Source organism: Nelumbo nucifera, chromosome 5, assembly GCF_055504915.1.
Source record: "Nelumbo nucifera cultivar China Antique chromosome 5, China Antique-T2T, whole genome shotgun sequence".
Taxonomy (NCBI): domain Eukaryota; kingdom Viridiplantae; phylum Streptophyta; class Magnoliopsida; order Proteales; family Nelumbonaceae; genus Nelumbo; species Nelumbo nucifera.
The window spans coordinates 11429894-11448785 of record NC_142653.1 but is presented as its reverse complement, the minus strand read 5'-3'; the positions used below and the strand labels follow the sequence as shown (position 1 = coordinate 11448785).

General features: G+C 38.0%; 1 protein-coding gene across 1 annotated transcript; it reads left to right on the top strand.

Moving 5' to 3' along the window:
- The first annotated feature begins 7088 nt into the window (after positions 1-7088).
- On the top strand, positions 7089-8989 carry LOC104606155 (heat stress transcription factor B-4-like). The gene is made up of 2 exons (XM_010271229.3): positions 7089-7762; positions 7881-8989. The coding sequence occupies exons 1-2, from the start codon at positions 7514-7516 to the stop codon at positions 8760-8762; spliced, it is 1131 nt and encodes a 376-aa protein (XP_010269531.1). The 5' UTR covers positions 7089-7513; the 3' UTR covers positions 8763-8989.
- The last annotated feature ends 9903 nt before the right edge of the window (positions 8990-18892 follow it).

Genomic DNA, 18892 nt, shown 5'->3' with positions numbered 1-18892 from the left:
TCTAGTTTTTTGTGTTTATTATTGAAGAGTTACAAAATTTCGAATAGTTTTCTGACAGAGGAAAGTTAGAAAATTCGTGAAGTTACAGTGCGTTATAACCATCCAAGCAACAGCAAGAGGTATAGATTTTATGTATAGAGAGACAGATAAAAGATTACTTCATATTAGGTAAGTGAAGATTCCCATATTATTGCATATAATTTTACAGTAGTTCTATAAATTTCATTTTTATCCGACTCCATCTGGTGGGGTAAATTTGCAAAGCCAATTCAGTTCTCCTACACTTTTTTCTAGGCTTTTTCCTGCATTTCAATTCAGTCTGGAAAAATAAAAATAAAAATAAAAAATCAGTCTGTTATGAGTCCAGATTAGTTGCACCTGATGGATGTGTGAGGGATATTTAACAAATAATAACACCCCACGTGATACCATCAAAGCCCCACAAGTCCACAACCACTTGGTCGCAGGGCTGATAAGGGTCGTTATTATTGGTTAAACAGCCCCCCCTAACAAAGTACAGAGTACAGCCATAAATGTCGCTAAACTGGATTTGTGTTATGTCAAAGATGTCCCATTAATAAGAATGGCAAAGGGGTACCCTGCCCTATAGGCTAGGCTATACCCCAAGGGCTAAAAATCCCGAACCCGATCAGAGTCTCCCACCCCAAACCCGATCAATGGTCAAAAAATCCTGTGCTAACTGGGGTGAGCGGGTTGAAGGCCCAAATGGGGCAAGTCGAATTGTGGATAAATATCCATTGTATGAGCGTAAGATAGAAACGAACACTAATCACAGACTGATATGGAAGTGTAGGGGAAAAAGTGCAAGACATCTAGACTCATCGGTATAATATTTTAGGATTCTGAATTCATTGTTTTACCGAAAAAAAATTCAATTCTTTATCTGATATACATAAAAAAAATCAATTGAATCATATAGCATATGATTCTTGGCCTAGCTAGAGGTACTCTTCTTATATGCCATGGACAAATTATTTACAGTGTTATTCTATCCTTAATTATTAATTCGTTGTATTTTTGCGTAGGTAAGGGATTGAATCTCCCTTCTCTCTCTCTCTCTCTCTCCATTTCAATCAATTGAATTCTTGGCACTGAGAACGCCATACACAGAGCTAGCTCTTATTGTTGGGCTGCTTTTATCAAAAAAATTCTTATGATGCAGAAAGTGATCAGAACTGAAGAAAGCTTACTGAAATGGGGTGAAAATTATTGACACGACCTACCATGCTGGTGACAAACAAGGTTTACATGCGAGCATCCTCCACGTGTTGACATGAGACGGGTCCGGGTTAGACGGTTTCCGGGCCCTCAAAAAAGAAAGGGAAAAAATGAAACAAAAAAGATCGACATCTGTTAATTCACTCCTTTTGGTTGCAGCGAATCTCCTGGAAAAGAATTGTGTACGTATTCATATCCATGAAACAACAGTTACTCAATTATCGAGGGACAGAGGCGTCAATAGGAACAACTGAGAAGGCAAAGCTTTGGTCACGTAGTCGAAAGACAAACGGGTCTCTTGTCTGGTCGATTAATATCAAATTGCCATTTCCTCGTGAACCCATAACTATTTGTTTTAAAATCAATCGACCGTATTTTTGCCAAACCAAACAAAAAACACCGTGTGCAGCAGAGGAGGTTCAACATGTTTGACCGACACACTCACTCACTCCAGAGAGAGAGAGAAAGAAAGAGAAAGAGAGAGATAAATATGTCAGTTTGCGTGTGTGTAAGAGTAAGAAGAGAAATATAATATAAATAAGGGTGGGTGTTTGCGTTTCTCGCCGTGCAAATGAATGAGATCGGACAGATAAAGAGACAAAAGAGAGTTTGAGAAGAGACAGAAGAAAGAACCTTGTAGCTTGTCTTATAAAATAAAGAGATTGATTCCTTTTGGAGATGATATTTCTAATTATTTGTTGTTATTTTTATTATTATTATTATTAAATAAATATGTATATATGTGGAATCTTCAGAGTTCAGAACTCAGAGGGGGAGAGATGCATGAGTCATATATATATATATATATGACGGTTGTCATGTGTTTTTAAAAAAAAATTGGTTTAATTACTTTTCTGCGTATCAGCTCTGTGTTTTTAAGTTGTCTGTCCTTGAAAGCCTCGTTTGGATTTTCTTTTCCTTGTTTTTTCTTCTTTTTACTTGAGATTTATTCAATCTTTGTATTTACCTGCTTGTTTTTAGTACTGCTGGGGCTTGAAAGCAATTGGCGGTGGTCATGTGAGGAGAGAGAGAGAGAGACAGAGAGAGAGAGAGAGAGGTGTAGGTGGAGGTGTGGGTTCACTTCCCCTTCACTGCATTTTAGAAATTAGAATAGAATCTTCTTGGCTCTTCCTCTTCACTCTGCGTGTAAGCGAGTTGGTGGTAGTGGTGGGCTTTAATTTGTATGGTCTGTGAAAGTTGCTTCCGGACAACTTGTGAAGCTGCCTTTGTCATTAGTTCAGTAAACAGTGGGCCTCTTTTTCTCTCTCTCTCTCTCTCACCATACACTAAACACTTATAGGGAATAGGGGAATAGGGATGGATGGACTAAGCTGCCTAGCTGAGGATAGAAAAATTTAAAATATATAGAGATGAATTACTTTGTATGATATATATATATATATATATATATATATATATATTGTGTGTGTGTGCGTGTGAGAGAGAGAGATAGCATCACTGAGCACATGCACATCTAGCTATCAGATTAGTCAAATCCATGGACCCATTTCCTCGATGCCTTTAATACGTTAAATTACAAGGAGAATTCGGAATTCACACCAATAGAATGACACCAGCAACTGCTAGCTTGATGAAATATGAATGACCTACCTATATAGTTGTAAGTTGTCCCTCCCTTTCCTCACCAGTTATGTCTGTATTGTACATGTACATGTTTTTAGTGTAGTCCAATCCATGGACACCCTAACCCCCACCCCCTCTCTATGTTAGGAAAATGGAATGGATGGTTGAGATTTGATGATATGATGTAGGAGCTGTGCATTTATTGTAGGGACTAGGGAGTAATGAAACAGATGGTGCTTGGAGTGGTGAGAGAGATAGTTAATATACAAACAACAAGGATCACGAGAATAGTATAAACAAAACCCATCAAGGAGACTGTCCCCTTGTCAGCCGCTGCCGCTGCATGTCTGTAACATCGCAGTGGGGCAGGGTGTGGTGTGTGAAGAAGTCTGAACTGGGAAAGAAGGTGGGAGAAGGAAATAGAAGGGGAAGAGGAGAAAAGGAAAGGAAGTTTTAGAAGGTTTTGATATCAGACTCTCAGACTGGCCGTCGTGGCCGGGAACCAAACTTTCTAATATATTTATAATTGAATATCGGGACTTGAAGCTTATCACATGCCTTATATTTTTCATCTAATGCATTATCACGTGCATGATGCAATGTCTCTGTCTCTGTCTCTCTCTCTCATATTGTTTTGGAACTTGGTTTCAAATCAATTGGCTTATTTTGTTTTGTTTTTTTCTCTGTGTTCTTCCTTTAACATAGTAAAAGAAAAACTATTTATGGGGTTGTATTTGTATCCCGCCACAAACAAGGTAACAAGAGTCAAGACATGGGGATATATAATACTATCTATATCATGTAGCAGCAGTAATAAAGGAGGCGGGTGGCGTCAGGGAAACTCTCAGTAAAATGTTCATTAACATGGTTCTATGTTCTACCAGAATTGAGTAGCCCAGGTTCCCTAGCTAGTAATACTGGGGTCTTCACTAAACAGGTCCAATATTGGCAGGCTAGTTAGCTAAGAACTAGTCTGGAACCAAATTTGACCACCCTCTTAAATATTTATGTGAAAGATAAAGAGGGTCAGTACTTCGATTGGTTCAAGGTCTCTCTCTCTCTTAGGGGGACATCTTTTTTTTGGATTTTGAGAGGGAAAAAAGTAGGTCAATGGTATTTTGGTTTCCATTGACCAAGAATCTCATATTCTTTTTTCCAGATTAATGTGGGGACGAGGGAAAGTTTGTTTTCTTAAGTATCACACTATCACTTACCCGGGTTAGTGATACCCATCTTGTAGGTGGATAATTAAATAGCTTTCCCACCTGCGGGGAAAGTTTCCAACACCTGAATGGGATAAAAATGACTCTTTTAATAATGAATCTTTATGGCTAAAATAGCCATTTCCTTTTTTACTTGAAAAATAAAAGAATCTGGGTAAATACATTTACTTGGGTAAGTGTTTCCCAAGGAAAACTTACCCAGATAATTGTATTTACCCGGGTAAATAATTTACTGAAAAGTGAACGGGGTCTTAATGGCACATTCCTACAAGGAAAGACCATTAGCTATTAAACATTTACATACATTTAGTGAATAGACAACCATTCCAAGACTTGAGTTCATTTTGTTTTCCTTTATCTCTATTCTTTTCTACTACCAATTAGACATGGCAATTGGGTTGGGTGGGTTAGGTTCGGGTTGGGTCAAGACACTTTGGGTTGAATTTCGGGTTGGGTTATCGAATGCTAGACCCTAACCCTAAATGTTTGGGTTAGGATTGACCCATGGGTCGATTTGGGTCATCCTAAAAAATAAGTGAAATTAAAAAAAAATGAAAAAAAACTACAAGAAAATGCCAAAATTAAAGGAATTAACCTTAAAATTTTAAATATAAAATAAAAAAACTTGAACATTTAACAATTTAAAGAGTAAACAATAAAGAGTAAAGACTACATAGAAAAAAGTTAAAGAGTGGAAAATTCTAACAACGCATAAATAGTCCCAATTAGACTTGACAATCGGGTCAGCGGGCTGACCCATGACCCAACCCAACCCAACCCAGTTTTTTCGAATTGGGTTGGGCTGGTTCATTCTCACATTGAAGTAGTTAAATATGAGACTCTAGCCCTGTTTTTTCGAGTTGGGTTGAATCGGATTCGCAGATTGGATCAACTTTTTGCCAAATCTACTACTAATTAAGAAGAATCTTCTTAAGATGCTTTCTCAAATCATCATCACTATGATTATCATCCAAGGCTTGTCTTAAGTACATGGGGCCAACTACATGAATATAGTTTCATCATTTCTCAAATGAAATATAATATTCCGAAGAGCAGCATTGCATGGGAATTAGGATTTTAAAACAGAATAAGTGATGTTGGAGGAGGCACCGGATATATGGCACATACGAAGAATCTCTACACCATCATCATCATCGTGTATGTAGTAGTGGCTACATGGAGAAGAGTTCGCCTAGAGAAAAATCTGAATAGACCCACCAAAAGAAACCATCTCTCAGGAAAATATAATGAAAGAAAACTAGAAGGATTGGGACTGGTGCAAATTACTTTACTCTACTACTTGTCTTTTATTTTAATAATTAAGTAGTGAAGACATGATAATAATAATCAGATGGGTATCTTTGAGAAATAATTAGGCATGATTTAGTCATTTGATGAGCACTGGTCCATCTCATCATGTCCCCACTTGAGGCCTCCATGTCATTTCTTGTACAGAGAAAGCGAAACTAATATAAATATTTTATTTTCTTGGATAATTACGAGAAAGAAAAAGGCTGCATTTTCAGTTATTCATGGAAACTTTTGGGCCCAATAATTCAATTCAATCACCTGGACCAGAAGGCCAATCAAGCCGAGCCGAGAGGAGCCCTATAGGTGAGCCTGCCCTAAAGGAAAAGGAAAGGTAAGCTAAAGCTATCTATCCATCTAGTGTTTCAGTAAAGGTAGGAGCTGGAGAGCATATCTATGCGATATTGAAGTTTGGAATATACAAGAAAAAGAGAAGTAGTAGTAGTAGAAATAGAAGAAGCTAAGGAAGAAGAAGGAGAAGAAGAAAATGTCTTCTCTACAGGCTTTAAATCTTATCACGGTGTTCGATGTATCTATATATGTGTAAGTAGAAAATGATGAGATTCCAAGTGTGGGGAGTGCAGGTTGGTGGGGATTAAACAATAAAGGGAAAGCAAAGCTACAAATGAAAAAGAGTACACTCGTTTGACGTGAATCCACGCCCATGAGGCCAACCCACCCACCCACACAAAAGTCACCAACCCAAAAATATCTTTTTTTTTTTTTTTTTCTTTTCTCCCATCCGTATTGTTACTACTACTGCATCTACCCATACATAAATATTATATATGTTTGTCTAATTTCAGGGTTCCGAAAGGAAGATTTTTCTTTGCTTTCTTCAAAGAAAATTTAAATGCAAAAGAAGCGAGAGAGAGAGAGAGAGGGGGGGATCAATATAGAATGTCAACTCGAAGGCTTAAAAGCTCCCCAGTTTCCGAATTCCACTTTACTCCAAAAAGGAACCAACCCTAATTCCAATATAGTATATTTTTAAAGTGGGACTGTGGGATAGTTAATATTGCCTCAATTGGAGGGGAGCCATCCGGCCCATCCCCCATGTAGAATTGCTATGACCCATGGTCGCATGAATCTTCTGTAATAGCAAATCAGAACCCTTTGATCTACGTGTGGGCCCAAGCTAACTAAGAATACACGGGTGGGGTTATGATCAGTGTTATTAGGGGCTTAAAATTATGCTTATGAATGATTCAATATATTTTATCCTGATGATATATCGTGATCACACTGTCTCATTTTCTCCAGAAGGTAACCGAGTCGCTGTCTTCTGATTGGTGGTTACAGGCAAACCGGCAGCTGTGGTTACAGGTGATATTTGTACCTATACCCGTCAGTGTACGTTAACGATTTCAAATTTCCTGTAACCGGTTACACCGGAATCTCTTCTAAGTCTAAACACCAATCACAACCCTCAGGGGGGGGGGGGGTAGTTATATATTGGGTTGATTAGCTGAAGCTCAGTAGAGAACAGGGATCATCGTTATTTCGTTAAGTCAAAATTTGAGATCAAACCGAGTAGGAATCAATATATAAAATTGATTCGGAAATTCATCTGGTTATTTCCATTTTATAGAATTTTAACTTATCTTATTAATCAACACATAACCCACGAGTTGATCCGCGAGTTTCCCAGTTTAGTAGACTCGGTAGAGTTCTGAGTCAGAATTAAGATGAGGTATAATTTAAGGACTAAGGAGCAGTACGTTGCCTCTGCAGGGGTGAGAGTGCTGTGCTGTGGAGCGGGATCGAGTTAAGAGAGAGAGAGAGAGAGAGAGAGAGACGGTCACGGGTTTGTCTTGAAACTCCCCTCTCACAGTCGTAGACAGACAGACACATATTCTCGCACTACAAAACCGAGGAAAGAAACAACAACCGCATAACCCAACCTCCCTTAACCCTTCCCTTCTTTTACAACATATTTTTTCCCCCACTCCCACTCCCACGCACGCACACTTACCCATCAAGCCCCCCCCTCCCTCCCCTCCCAACTCTCTCTCTCTCTCTCTCTCTCCCGGTACCATCATCCTCTCTCACCCGCTCTATCTGCTTCCAAACTAACCTTCTCTTCTTTTACAGCTTTTTTTTTTGATCTTTTCTTTCTGCGTCATTCTTTGACGACAAGTAATTTCCACACCTCTTTCATGGCTCTTATGCTAGATAATTGTGAAGGCATCTTACTGTCGTTAGACTCTCACAAATCTGTACCAGCTCCCTTCCTCACCAAAACCTACCAACTCGTCGATGATCCCACCACCGATCATATCGTCTCTTGGGGCGAAGACGGCACCACTTTCGTCGTCTGGCGTCCTCCCGAGTTTGCTCGCGATCTCCTTCCTAACTACTTCAAGCACAACAATTTTTCTAGCTTCGTCCGTCAGCTAAACACCTACGTACGTTCCTCTCTCTCTCTCTCTCACACACACACAGAGGCACACACATGATGATAGTACTGTTCCGTCAACTAATCCTTGTTGTTGGTTGGTTTGTTTGATTTTATTGCAAAAATAGGGTTTCAGGAAGATTGTCCCGGACCGGTGGGAGTTCGCCAACGATTTTTTCAAGAAAGGAGAGAAACACTTGCTATGCGAAATCCATCGAAGAAAGACATCTCAACCCCAAGTGTCCATTAGCCATCACCATCATCCACATCACCACCCGCATTCGCCGATCGGTGCTGCTGGTGCTATTGGTGGCCCTGGTTTCTTCCCATTTCCGAGCCGGGTTAGCATCTCTCCTTCCGATTCAGATGAACAAACGAATTGGTGTGACTCATCACCGATGTCGTCTCCAAGAGGAGGAGCTTCAGTTTTTGGCGGCGGCGGCGGTGGTTGCGGGAACAACTCGGTGTCCGCACTTTCGGAAGATAACGAGAGACTGAGAAGGAGCAATTCCATGTTGATGTCCGAACTCGCACACATGAAGAAGCTCTATAATGATATTATCTACTTCGTGCAGAACCATGTGAGGCCCGTTGCTCCTAGTAATTCCTATCCTTCTTCTCTTGTCATCTGTAATCCTTCACCCACTCCTACACCTCCGATCACCAACCTTCCTGCAGCATCGATGGTGCAAAAGCCTTTTCACCAGCTGCTTGGGTTTTACCAGTCCAGCCCAAAGCAACCTTCCCATGTCAAGGATTCTTTCAACTCGTCTACTCCCTCAAATGCCTCTATAGCTGTGCTCGAAGAACCCAACGACAATGACGACGACAACAACCACAACAATAACAGTAATAGTCGAACGAAGCTGTTTGGTGTGTCTCTTCATTCCAAAAAGAGATTGCACCCGGAACAGACATCTCTTCCCACGAGTATGGACACCAACAAGGCTCGTTTTGTGTTGGCCAAGGATGATTTAGGGTTGAATCTTATGCCTCCCTCTCAATGTTAATTCCTTTGATGAACTCATTAATCAAGAGATTCAGCTACTCTTTACTTTTCCCTTGCTCTCTCTTGTTTGATTGTCATGTTCTTTCCTGGGCCCGAGAGTCTGACAGTTGATTGAGTGTGTAAGTGGGTGTTCTGTACATAAGTTTGATCCGGTATTTTGTTGTTCCCCAGCCATGAATGCAGGTTGGTTTTGATTAGAGTGAACAAAAATGCAAGTTATGTCATCCACATTATCTTTCTCGGTTTTTCTTTATTCTTCTTCTTGGGAGTGTCTTTATTTCTTGTCCTCTTTCTGATCTTCCAGTTTCATTAATGTAGTAGTAGAGACTTGAAAGACAAGACTAAGAGGGAGAAAGAGAAGAAAGAAAAAAAATTCTTCTTGAAGCTTCTCTTAGCGTATAAGTCCTACGGTGAAAAAGCTGGTGAAGTTTCAGGCTGGCTCATTGTCTGTTCTCTCTAGGGGTTTCTTTGCTTTGATCTAATTAATGGTGAATACGTACATCTAGCGAATACCTTCAAATGTGAGAAAAAAATGATAAATAAAAATAAAAAAAGAAAAGAAAAGAAGCTGACACCAAATGATAAATTCGTCCTGGAAATTTAATCGCTGATTCCTGCATGCCATTATTCTTATTATTATTACTACTATTATTGTCAAAAAAAGTATACTAAGTTTTAAGGGTATGGAAAAGGCTCTCATGCTGCATGATGGAGGTGGTGCTGATCTCTATTTCTCTCGTTTGGAATTTAGATAAACCGTCATTTTAGGCAAAGTAAGCTCGAGGCGAGAGAGAGAGAGAGAGAGAGGCTCGAAATATAAGGAAGGCTGACTGAATAAACCGTGGGTTAGTAGTCTTGACTCGTGAAACGTTTCCGTCAGAGGCGTCTCTAATTCTCACTCTGATCACGAAAACCTTTGCCTTTTCCAACTTTAGGTATCTGATGAAATCCTTCAAAACCTTCTTTGGATCCTGTCTCTGGTCTGCATCCTTTCACTTATTTCCAAGCTTCGTTTCCTTGAAAACGGAATACCAAAAATCAGAGAGAAAGAGAGAGAGGGAAAGTGCTTGACTGTTAGATAAGCAAAACCACTTTGCCCAAAGACCCGTCTCTTTTATTGCTTTGCTTGTCTCAATCCAACGCCCCTTAGAAGAAAAGTTTCATCTGAAGTTTGACTAGGCCATTTCAAGTGTTCTTGCTTTCTTTGACCCTTCTTTCTTTATTCCATTTCTTTGCTAGCTTTTGTTATTAAAACCAACTAGGAAGAGACTAGGAGATGGAAAAGGAAAAGAAAAGAAAGAAAATTCTGTATAAAGTGTTTTGAGGGGAAAAAAAAAGGGAGAGCGAGAGGATGGATGAACTCTCTGAGAAGGAGATCAGAAGGCCTTAAAAAGAAAAGCAAAAGAGGAATGGAAATAGAATATCTTTCGAACCCTAACAAACAATATTATATGTATACTATGTTCGTGCAATCATTTCTTTTGATACGAAAGACGAAAAAAATAAAAAATAAAACCCTAACCCTAGTTTGAAACCATATTCATACCCCAAGAGCACTAGTGCTCTACGCTTTGCCTTTTTACGGAGTGGTACTGGTATCGCACCACGTGAGTGTAAAATCAAAATGCGAGTGTGGGGGGGATATATCGTCTAATAAGAAGGACGTCTAACGGATGGAGAAAGGCAGGATATGGGCTTAAAGGCTTAAAGGCGACGCAGAGATGAGAGAAGGTAAAAAAAAAGCCCGTAAAGGTGCTTTAGGAAACGGCATGGTGTGTTTCCTACTTTGTTTCACGATCACACCCATCCTCACTAGTCACTACCTTCCATTCCATATTTCCATATATATGTGAATTAATTTTACAAGGGCATACCACTTACAAGTTACATACAACTAAGGCTGTGTTTGGTTGTGATGCAAATTTCATTTCATTTGCATTGCTGTAGATTCATGGGAGTGCAAAAGGACAGATGGAATGTACAAATTTTGACATAATTTTGCTTTAGATATAGTTTCTAGTTTTGTTTGTAATGTGATGAGAAATAAAAAGAAGCGAGCTCCACTTAAAATGAAAGAGAACAACGGAGGATGCCAGGAGGGTTATCAGCTTTTTAGGAGTAAGGTGAGATGGAAGATGATGTGGTCCCCACTTTGTATGAGATACAATTGAAGGAGGAAGGTGCTTGGTGCAAAATTTATATGACTAATGAGTGCAAAATAAGCAAAAGGTACAAATATTACATCAGGTATAGTAATAGTAATGCAAATCATAATTACGTACATAGAAATGAAAACATAATTGAACATTTGGACAGTTAAAATTTGCACTATAACCAAGCGCAGCCAGAAAGAAAGAAAGAAAGAAAAAAAAAAGAATCAAAGCAGAGAATCAAAAGAATCTTTTACACCCCTTTAATTTCTCTCCCTCCTCATCTTTTCAATGCATGGTTTCACACTCTTGCTTTTTAATCTGGTGACGAACAAAACTTTTATCTCCCATCCATAGATGTCCTTTTAAGCTTCCCACTTCATACCCTTTTATAGTTTAAAACAATTGAAGTTCTTTCAACCCAGTAAAACATGAGTTCTCAGACTCAATGTATCGCATCTTTTCCTAAAAAAGAGTTTGGTGAAATGGATCAAAGATCATACTACTTTTATACGTGAAGTCAATATACTTCCAAAGTTCAGAATCTAGAAATTTAACCCAAAATCTTAATTTTATATGATATTTCAATTTCTTATTTGTTTAACTTTTCAGTTTTATTTGATTTTTACTATTTATCTTCTTTCTTTAAAAAAAAAAACCAATGAAAAAGAGGGAAAAAAAAAAGAAAAGAAAGGGGGAATCCATCCACAAGTCAAAACCCCCTTAACCCTAGTTACAGTGGGATTTTGGTTGCATTTGGCATTCCTTATTTTATAGACTGTGTACTTTTTACAGTTAAAAACTCAGTGTTCATAGAAGCATTTTAAGAAATGCTAAATACAGCCTTAATCTATATCTCTGCTATAACTAGTCAGAAAACTTATGAACTGAACCACCAACCATCAATTGGCACATTACAAATTAAAATGGAGTAATGCTGTTCGTGTTTGGATTGAGGCATAAGAACAATTTCTGAATTTCATGTGATGTCTGCACTCAGCTTGAAAATTTTTGACAACGGAAAATAAGTAGAACAACAAAATTTTAGCCATATTTCCCATTGTGTTGATGGAAAATAGAATGAAGAGGGAGCTAGTCATGTGTAGATTCCACATGATGGTTTGATATGTGACCCCACCATTTGTGTTGATGGAAAATATATTTGCATTTTACCTCCGCTTTTACATCAATAAGAACATATATTACCTAAATTATGTGAATGGTATGTACGTACGGTATCCCATATATATACTGCGAAGTCAACTTCTCCTACAATAGATATTCCAAATGTGTGGCTAAGTGATAGTGTTTCAGGGTGCGTATGTGAATCCCCTGGTAAGTTCAGATCCCTTTAGGGTAATCCTTGACCTCTCTCCGTTGGTAATTAAAAAGAAATCTCATAATGGAAGAATTCATAAATTCACATTTTTAATCTCTCATTTTGTTAATAAAGAAAATAGTTTTCCTCAACCACAGAGAATTTGAGTTTTAAATTGTACTTAATAGCTTTCATGTTTATTCAATTGATAGTTTCACTTCAATTATGTCCAGTTAAAAAGCAATAATGATACAAATGATTGTTAATTTCAAGTGTTGAAATAAAACTTCACCATCAAAGAAGTGAATACATTGCATTAATTAGTAGCATGTGAAATAATTATTTTATAGCCATTTTTTATTTTGTTCTAAATAAGAAATTAATTAATCAAGAGTAACAATAAAAAAAAAAGAAAGTAAAATTATATAACAAGAAATGACACTTCCATATTTATAATGTGAAGGAAAACAGCATTAATTCGTGATTCATTGAAAGAGAATAAGAAACGGCTGGAAGTAGTTTTTACCAAAGTAGGCTGAGTGAGTAAAAATAAATTAATTCTTCTCTTTTCTAGGGGTGGCAACGAGTTTAGCTTTTCACGAGCTGTTCGAGCTCGAGCCCAATTCATTGGCTCAATTATTAAATGAGCCAAGTTCGAACATAGTAGAGCTCGGCTCGAATATATATATATAATAAAAATATTATAATTACTAATTTTTTAAATATCAAATAAAAAATACTTTTATATATAATTATTTATTTTTATAAAATATTTTTTCTCAAAATTGAGCTCGAGCTTATGAATCTTTGAATCGAGCTGAGCTCGAGCTTGAGCCTGAACCTTGTAGAGCAGTCTTAAGCCGAGCTCGAGCCTAGTACTATTCGGCTTGGCTCGACTCGAATCTACCCCTACTCTTCATTTTTTTTTTGGAAGCATACTTCTTTACCCTTTCCGTTATCTAACTAGAATTACCACTTTCGATGAAATTTGTGCATCTATTGACTCATGTTGGTTATAGATAAATATTTTATCTTTTTTTTGGGGTGTTCATTATTGTGTTGGGGCTGGTTAGTGCATGGTTGTTACAATGTAACCAAAGTAACTCTCAACCTTTATTATTATTGTTGTTCTTGTCTCTTCCATCATAATAATGTTTATTAAGGGGGTCTTCGACAACTATTTTCTGACATGGCAACCCCTAAGAGTGCAATTGGGATTGACCCGAGTTAGCATTTTACACTTCTTTAGACATGGGCTTCAGCCTGTATCAATTCAAATTTTGATAAAATCTCAAAACGAGCTACCCAAGTTGCACTCTTGATTGTTACATTTAAAGTAGGGGTGACCAAAAAATATAAAAAAAATAAAACTAAAAAACCAAACTGACCAAAACCGAACTGAAAAATGGTTAACTGAACTGGTCAGTTCGGTGTTTTTAAAAAACCAAAGGTATCGGCTCGGTTTCGGTTAACCAATTTAAAAAACCGACAGTTAACCAAACCGACCGGTATACATGTTTTTCTATATATTTATGTATTATATATATATATATTATAAATTAATAAATACACATTATATATATAAATATATTTATTTATTATTTAAAATATAATATTATATATATTTATAAATTTTTATTATGTATTTATATATTTTTATAATAAATATTATAAAGTAAAAAAAACAAAAAACCAGCGAACCAAACCGTCGGTTAACTGAGTGGTTTTGGTTCGGTTCCAATTAACGGTTTTCCAAAAACAGATACTACCAGTTCAGTTCACAAAAAAAGCTCCCAAACCGTGAGCACCCCAAATTAAAAGACACCACCAATGCCAAACTTTACCGAGTGGTGCAAACGGAGAGAGCTAAGCTGTGTAAGCTCAATCGGTTTCAAGTTGGGCTAAGGCCCAAGTCCAATGCAAAATCCAATCCTAGCCCAACCGAAAGTGAAATTTAATATACTGAGGTTGGGCCCAGGTTCGTGTTGGTCAAACAATTTAAAGTATACCTATTATTTAAACTCAATGTATTAAAATGTTGCATAGATCTATTAATTACCAAAATTTTAAGCTTTTAAATAAGAATTTTATATATTTTGTTTATATGCATTGCAAGTACATATATGTAAGTGTGTGGTTGAACGAGGCTTGAACCCCCTAAGGGCCTAGCCTAAAAGTTTGAAAAGTCTTTATCTTTGGGGCCCAAGCCCAGTTCAAAGACAAAAAATCCGACCCTAACTCATGCAAAATTCTGATGATAGCTTATTCCCATGCCAATATGTAAAGTGTAGCTTTTGATAATCATGGAAAATAATCATATTGCGTCAAAAGTGGGTGGTGGGATGCCAATTCTCAGATCTCACAAATGGTTTTGACTTTACGTGCATGTGTCCAACAGGTTGTTTGCGCCCTTTCACAACTCACAAGAGTGCTGTTTTAGTAATTACACCGTCTCACTCTCATATGTGAAAACATAAATAAAAGCAACTAAAAACGGAGGATATATTTAGGGGGTATTCTCCAATTCCAATTCCAATTCCAATCTGAATTGTTTTTCTTGTTTTGAATTTCAAAAATTAAATCAAAACCATTTGATTTGAAAATTATTATATATGTGTTCCCTGTTTTCAAAAGTACTGAAACCGATAACTATATATGGCTATGCATATGCTTCTTGTTCCCCAATCATCCAAAATTTTAAATGTGTATGTGTTTTTGAATATCATCATTTTCAAAAAAAAAAAATGCATGAATTGTCTTTTCTAAACAAAACCAACAAAGACCCAGACTCTAGCACTTTGCCCCCGCCATACGTGTTCCATCAGTTGACAAAAAAAAAAAAATCTCATGTGACCGCTATTGAATGTGCTTACAAAACACATGTTTGGATTAGCTAACGCCCTTGGTTGTTTAGTAGGCTGTGGGGCCAATTATAACAAAATACATCAGTTCAATGTTCAGGCCATTCCCATGTGCAAGTCTTTCTAATGGAGACTGGGGAGTGTTTCAAACTTTTTACATTTATTTTTTTGCTTGTTGACTCTCGTGCCCTAACCCTCTCCCTTTTTCTCTTCCACCTCCATTCTCTACCCCCTCTCCATTGGTCAGCTTCAGTAGTCCTTGCTGGTAACCGTCACTTCCACCATCGTAGAGGGTGGAGGCAGGAGAGGAAGGAGAGGGTTGGAGCACAAGAGACAAAAAACATAAAAAAAAAAAGAAAACAAAACAAATGTGAATGGTTTGAAACACTCCGATCAATCTCCGTTATAGAGACTTGCACATGACCTCAACGTATTGAACTGACTTGTTTTGTTTTTTTGTTTTTTTTTTTTTGGTAATAAACAAGATTACTTCATTAAAATAGGCAAGACATTACAGGGCAGGTGATCTAAATTTCCAACAAAAACATATAGAACATCTAGTAACCAAATTGGGGGGGTGCCCACCCATTTGCCAGTGGGAGTGCCACTACTAGCAAGAGCATGGGCTACAGACTTAAAAGTTCTAGGACAAAAGAGTAGATAACTGAATCAAAAAGATTTAATTCCTGCTTTATGTCTTCCTTGATAAACCACAGCTCACGCGAACACGGAGTATAGGGGTGGCTTAAACTCTTCACCAACTGCTTGCAGTCACAAAAAACTTGTAGAGAAGTAAGATTGAGTGATCTAACTAGTCGAATACCTTCTAAAAGAGCATTAGCTTCTGCAAAAAGGGATGAGATCTATGGACTTGTTGAGGCCTTCGCTGCTAAGAAGTTTACAGAATAGTCAATAATAAGGCTACCAGAACCTGCACAATGCCCTATAACAAAGCTTTCATTTGTTCAATGAGAAGCCACACCACTGCAGCCTCTGGTGACGTCAGCTCTTTGAAATTTAAGACTTTGAGGCTTGGGAGGGTTCTCCGCTTTCTGTTGTGTTTCCAGGATTTTCTTCCATAGGCTGTTTATGAATTCAAGAGAATGGTGGATATCAGTTGGTATATTTTCAAAAACAAACTTGTTCCTACAAAGCCAAATGCCCAGCAAATTATGAAGAATTGAGAGCATAACAAGTTCTTCTCTTGTTTGCATATGCTCTGATTATCAATCTAGGAAAGGAACCAATTTTTTATAGTTATTGGATTATTTTCATCCATTTTGAGGTTCAGATTTGAGGAAAACCAGATTGACAGTACAGAAGGACATGTTCAATCGATTCAGAGCTTTCTTGGCACACAGGACAAGTAGATGAGAGTGCAGGAATTCTGTTAGCTAGTAATTCTTTAACTGGGAGGCCATTTGGAAGGGCCCTCCACACGGACTTAATTTTTGGCAACAACTTTAAACTCCATAAAAGCCTCCAAATACTATTTCCCCCAACCAAGTTATTGGGGTTCTCTTCTGAGTTAGGATCCATAGCTGAATTTGCGACCCAGTAGGCTGATCGAACAGAGAACTCTCCCTTTTTTGTAAAAGACCAACAAATTCTATCCTGATAGTCCTGGGAAGGATATAAATCTTGAGAATAGCTTCAGCTATGGGAGGGGGGAAAAGGTTTCGAATAATTCCTGGATTCCAATTCTTGGTATTTGGATCAATGAGATCTGCCACAACCTCCAAGTTGCAGTTATGAGGGCAGTTTAGGGGAATTTTGAAGCCTGTAATCGAGGGGATCCATGGGTCCAACCAGATCTTAATATTATTACCATTTCCTACCTTCCAATAGACTCCTTTTGTTAGAATTTTCTTACCCATGCATATATTCTTCCATCCTAATGAGCAACCTCTTCTTGCCTTTGCATTGAGGAAGCTCACTTCTAGGAAATATTTGGCTTTAAGGACACGGGTGAGTAAGGAGTTGGGGTTTGTTATAATTCTCCAAGCGGTTTTAGCTAGGAGGGCCTTGTTGAAGTTGTGAGGGTCTCTAAAACCCAATCCCCCAGCTCCTTTATTTTTACACATTATCTTCCACTAAATCCAATGAATCTTCCTCTCTTGATTATTACTTCCCACCAAAACATCCTTTGCAGTTTAGATATGGCCTTGAACACCGTTCTTGGTAAGAGGAAGCAAGACATTGAATAGATAGGAAGAGACGATGCTACTGATTTCAGGACCACTTCTTTGCTAGTTGGAGTGAGAATTTTTTCTTTCCACCCTTGAATCATATGCGAGACCCTTTCAATTATGAATTTTGAGGTAGCTGATCTAGATTTCTGGATTTCAGTTGGCAGGCCAAGGTAATTCCCAAGATTTTTGGTTAATCTCATTCCTAGCACCATGGCTAGAAGACGTTGGAACCTCTCCGGGGTGTTCTTACTGAAAAAACACTTATAATTTTTTATGGTTGACCTTCTGCCCAGCAACTCTCTCATAGAGCTCAAGGCTCTCCAAAATCTCCTTAGCTTCTTCTAACTTTGCTAGGGAAAAAACATAGCTATCATCTGTGAAGAGCAGATGGGTAATAGTCGGGGCATAGTGGTTCACTTTGATCCCAGTTATCTTCTTTTCTCTGAGCTTAGTGTTGAGACTGGCTGATAGTGCTTTTGAAATTAGGATGAAGAGGAACAGTGAGAGCGGGTCACCATGTCTCAAGCCTCTCGAAAGGGTTATCTTCTGACCAGGGGAGCCATTAACCAAAATTCTGTAGGTCGCTGTTCTAAACATTCTATAATCCAATTACTCCATATCTGTCTGAACCTCTTCTTTTCCATAATTTTTTCCAAAAAAGGCTACTCCACCCTATCATACGCCTTCTTCATGTCCAACTTTATGGCCAAGAACTTCTTACTTGATTTTGACTTCTTCATGGTATATATCAATTCATGTGTGAGAAGTACATTGTCTGATATTTGGTGTCCTGCAATGAAGGCTGATTGGTTGGGGCTAATGATCCTATTGAGTACAGATTTTAGCTTATTTGCTAGAATCTTTGCAATGATTTTGTAAGGGGTATTGCAAAGACTGATTGGTCTGTACTGTGAAAGGAATTATGGGTTCTCTATTTTTAGAATGAGAGTGATCAAGGTAGAGTTCAATTCTACATCAAGTTTCCCAATTCTAAAGAACTCTTTGACTGCTCCCACCATAGAATTGCCAACTATATTCTAGTATTTCTGAAAGAAGAAGTTAGGTAGCCCATCCGACCCCAGAGCCTATGAGGGAGCCATTTGGTTCAACGCTTCTATGATTTCTTCTTCCTCTACTTCCTTCTCAAGACTAATATTATCTTCTAGAGAGAGGTTGTTGCTTAAATTTTCAAGGACTACATCTATTTTTGAGCAACCCTCACTGGAGTACAAATTATTAAAAAAAGCGAACACCTTATCAGACATTTCTTCATTGTCCCTGACCCATCTTCTATTCTCATCATAAAAACCATGAATATAATTCCTTCTTCTTCTTTGAAGAGTAGTAGCATGGAAGAACTTGGTATTTTTGTCACCACTAGCTAACCAATTAACTCCAGATTTTTGTTTCCAGTGGATTTCCTCTATTAGCAAGGCCTTCTCTAAGTTTCTTTCTAGCTCATTTATTTTGTAGGGGTCATTTGCTATCCTTTTGTCTACTTGGCCCCTGATCAGCTCCTCCTTTGCTTTTTGGACATTGTTTTGGACATTCCCAAAGACTCTCTTGTTCCAATCTCTCATTGTGGGCCCAATGTTCTTCACGTTTCTAAT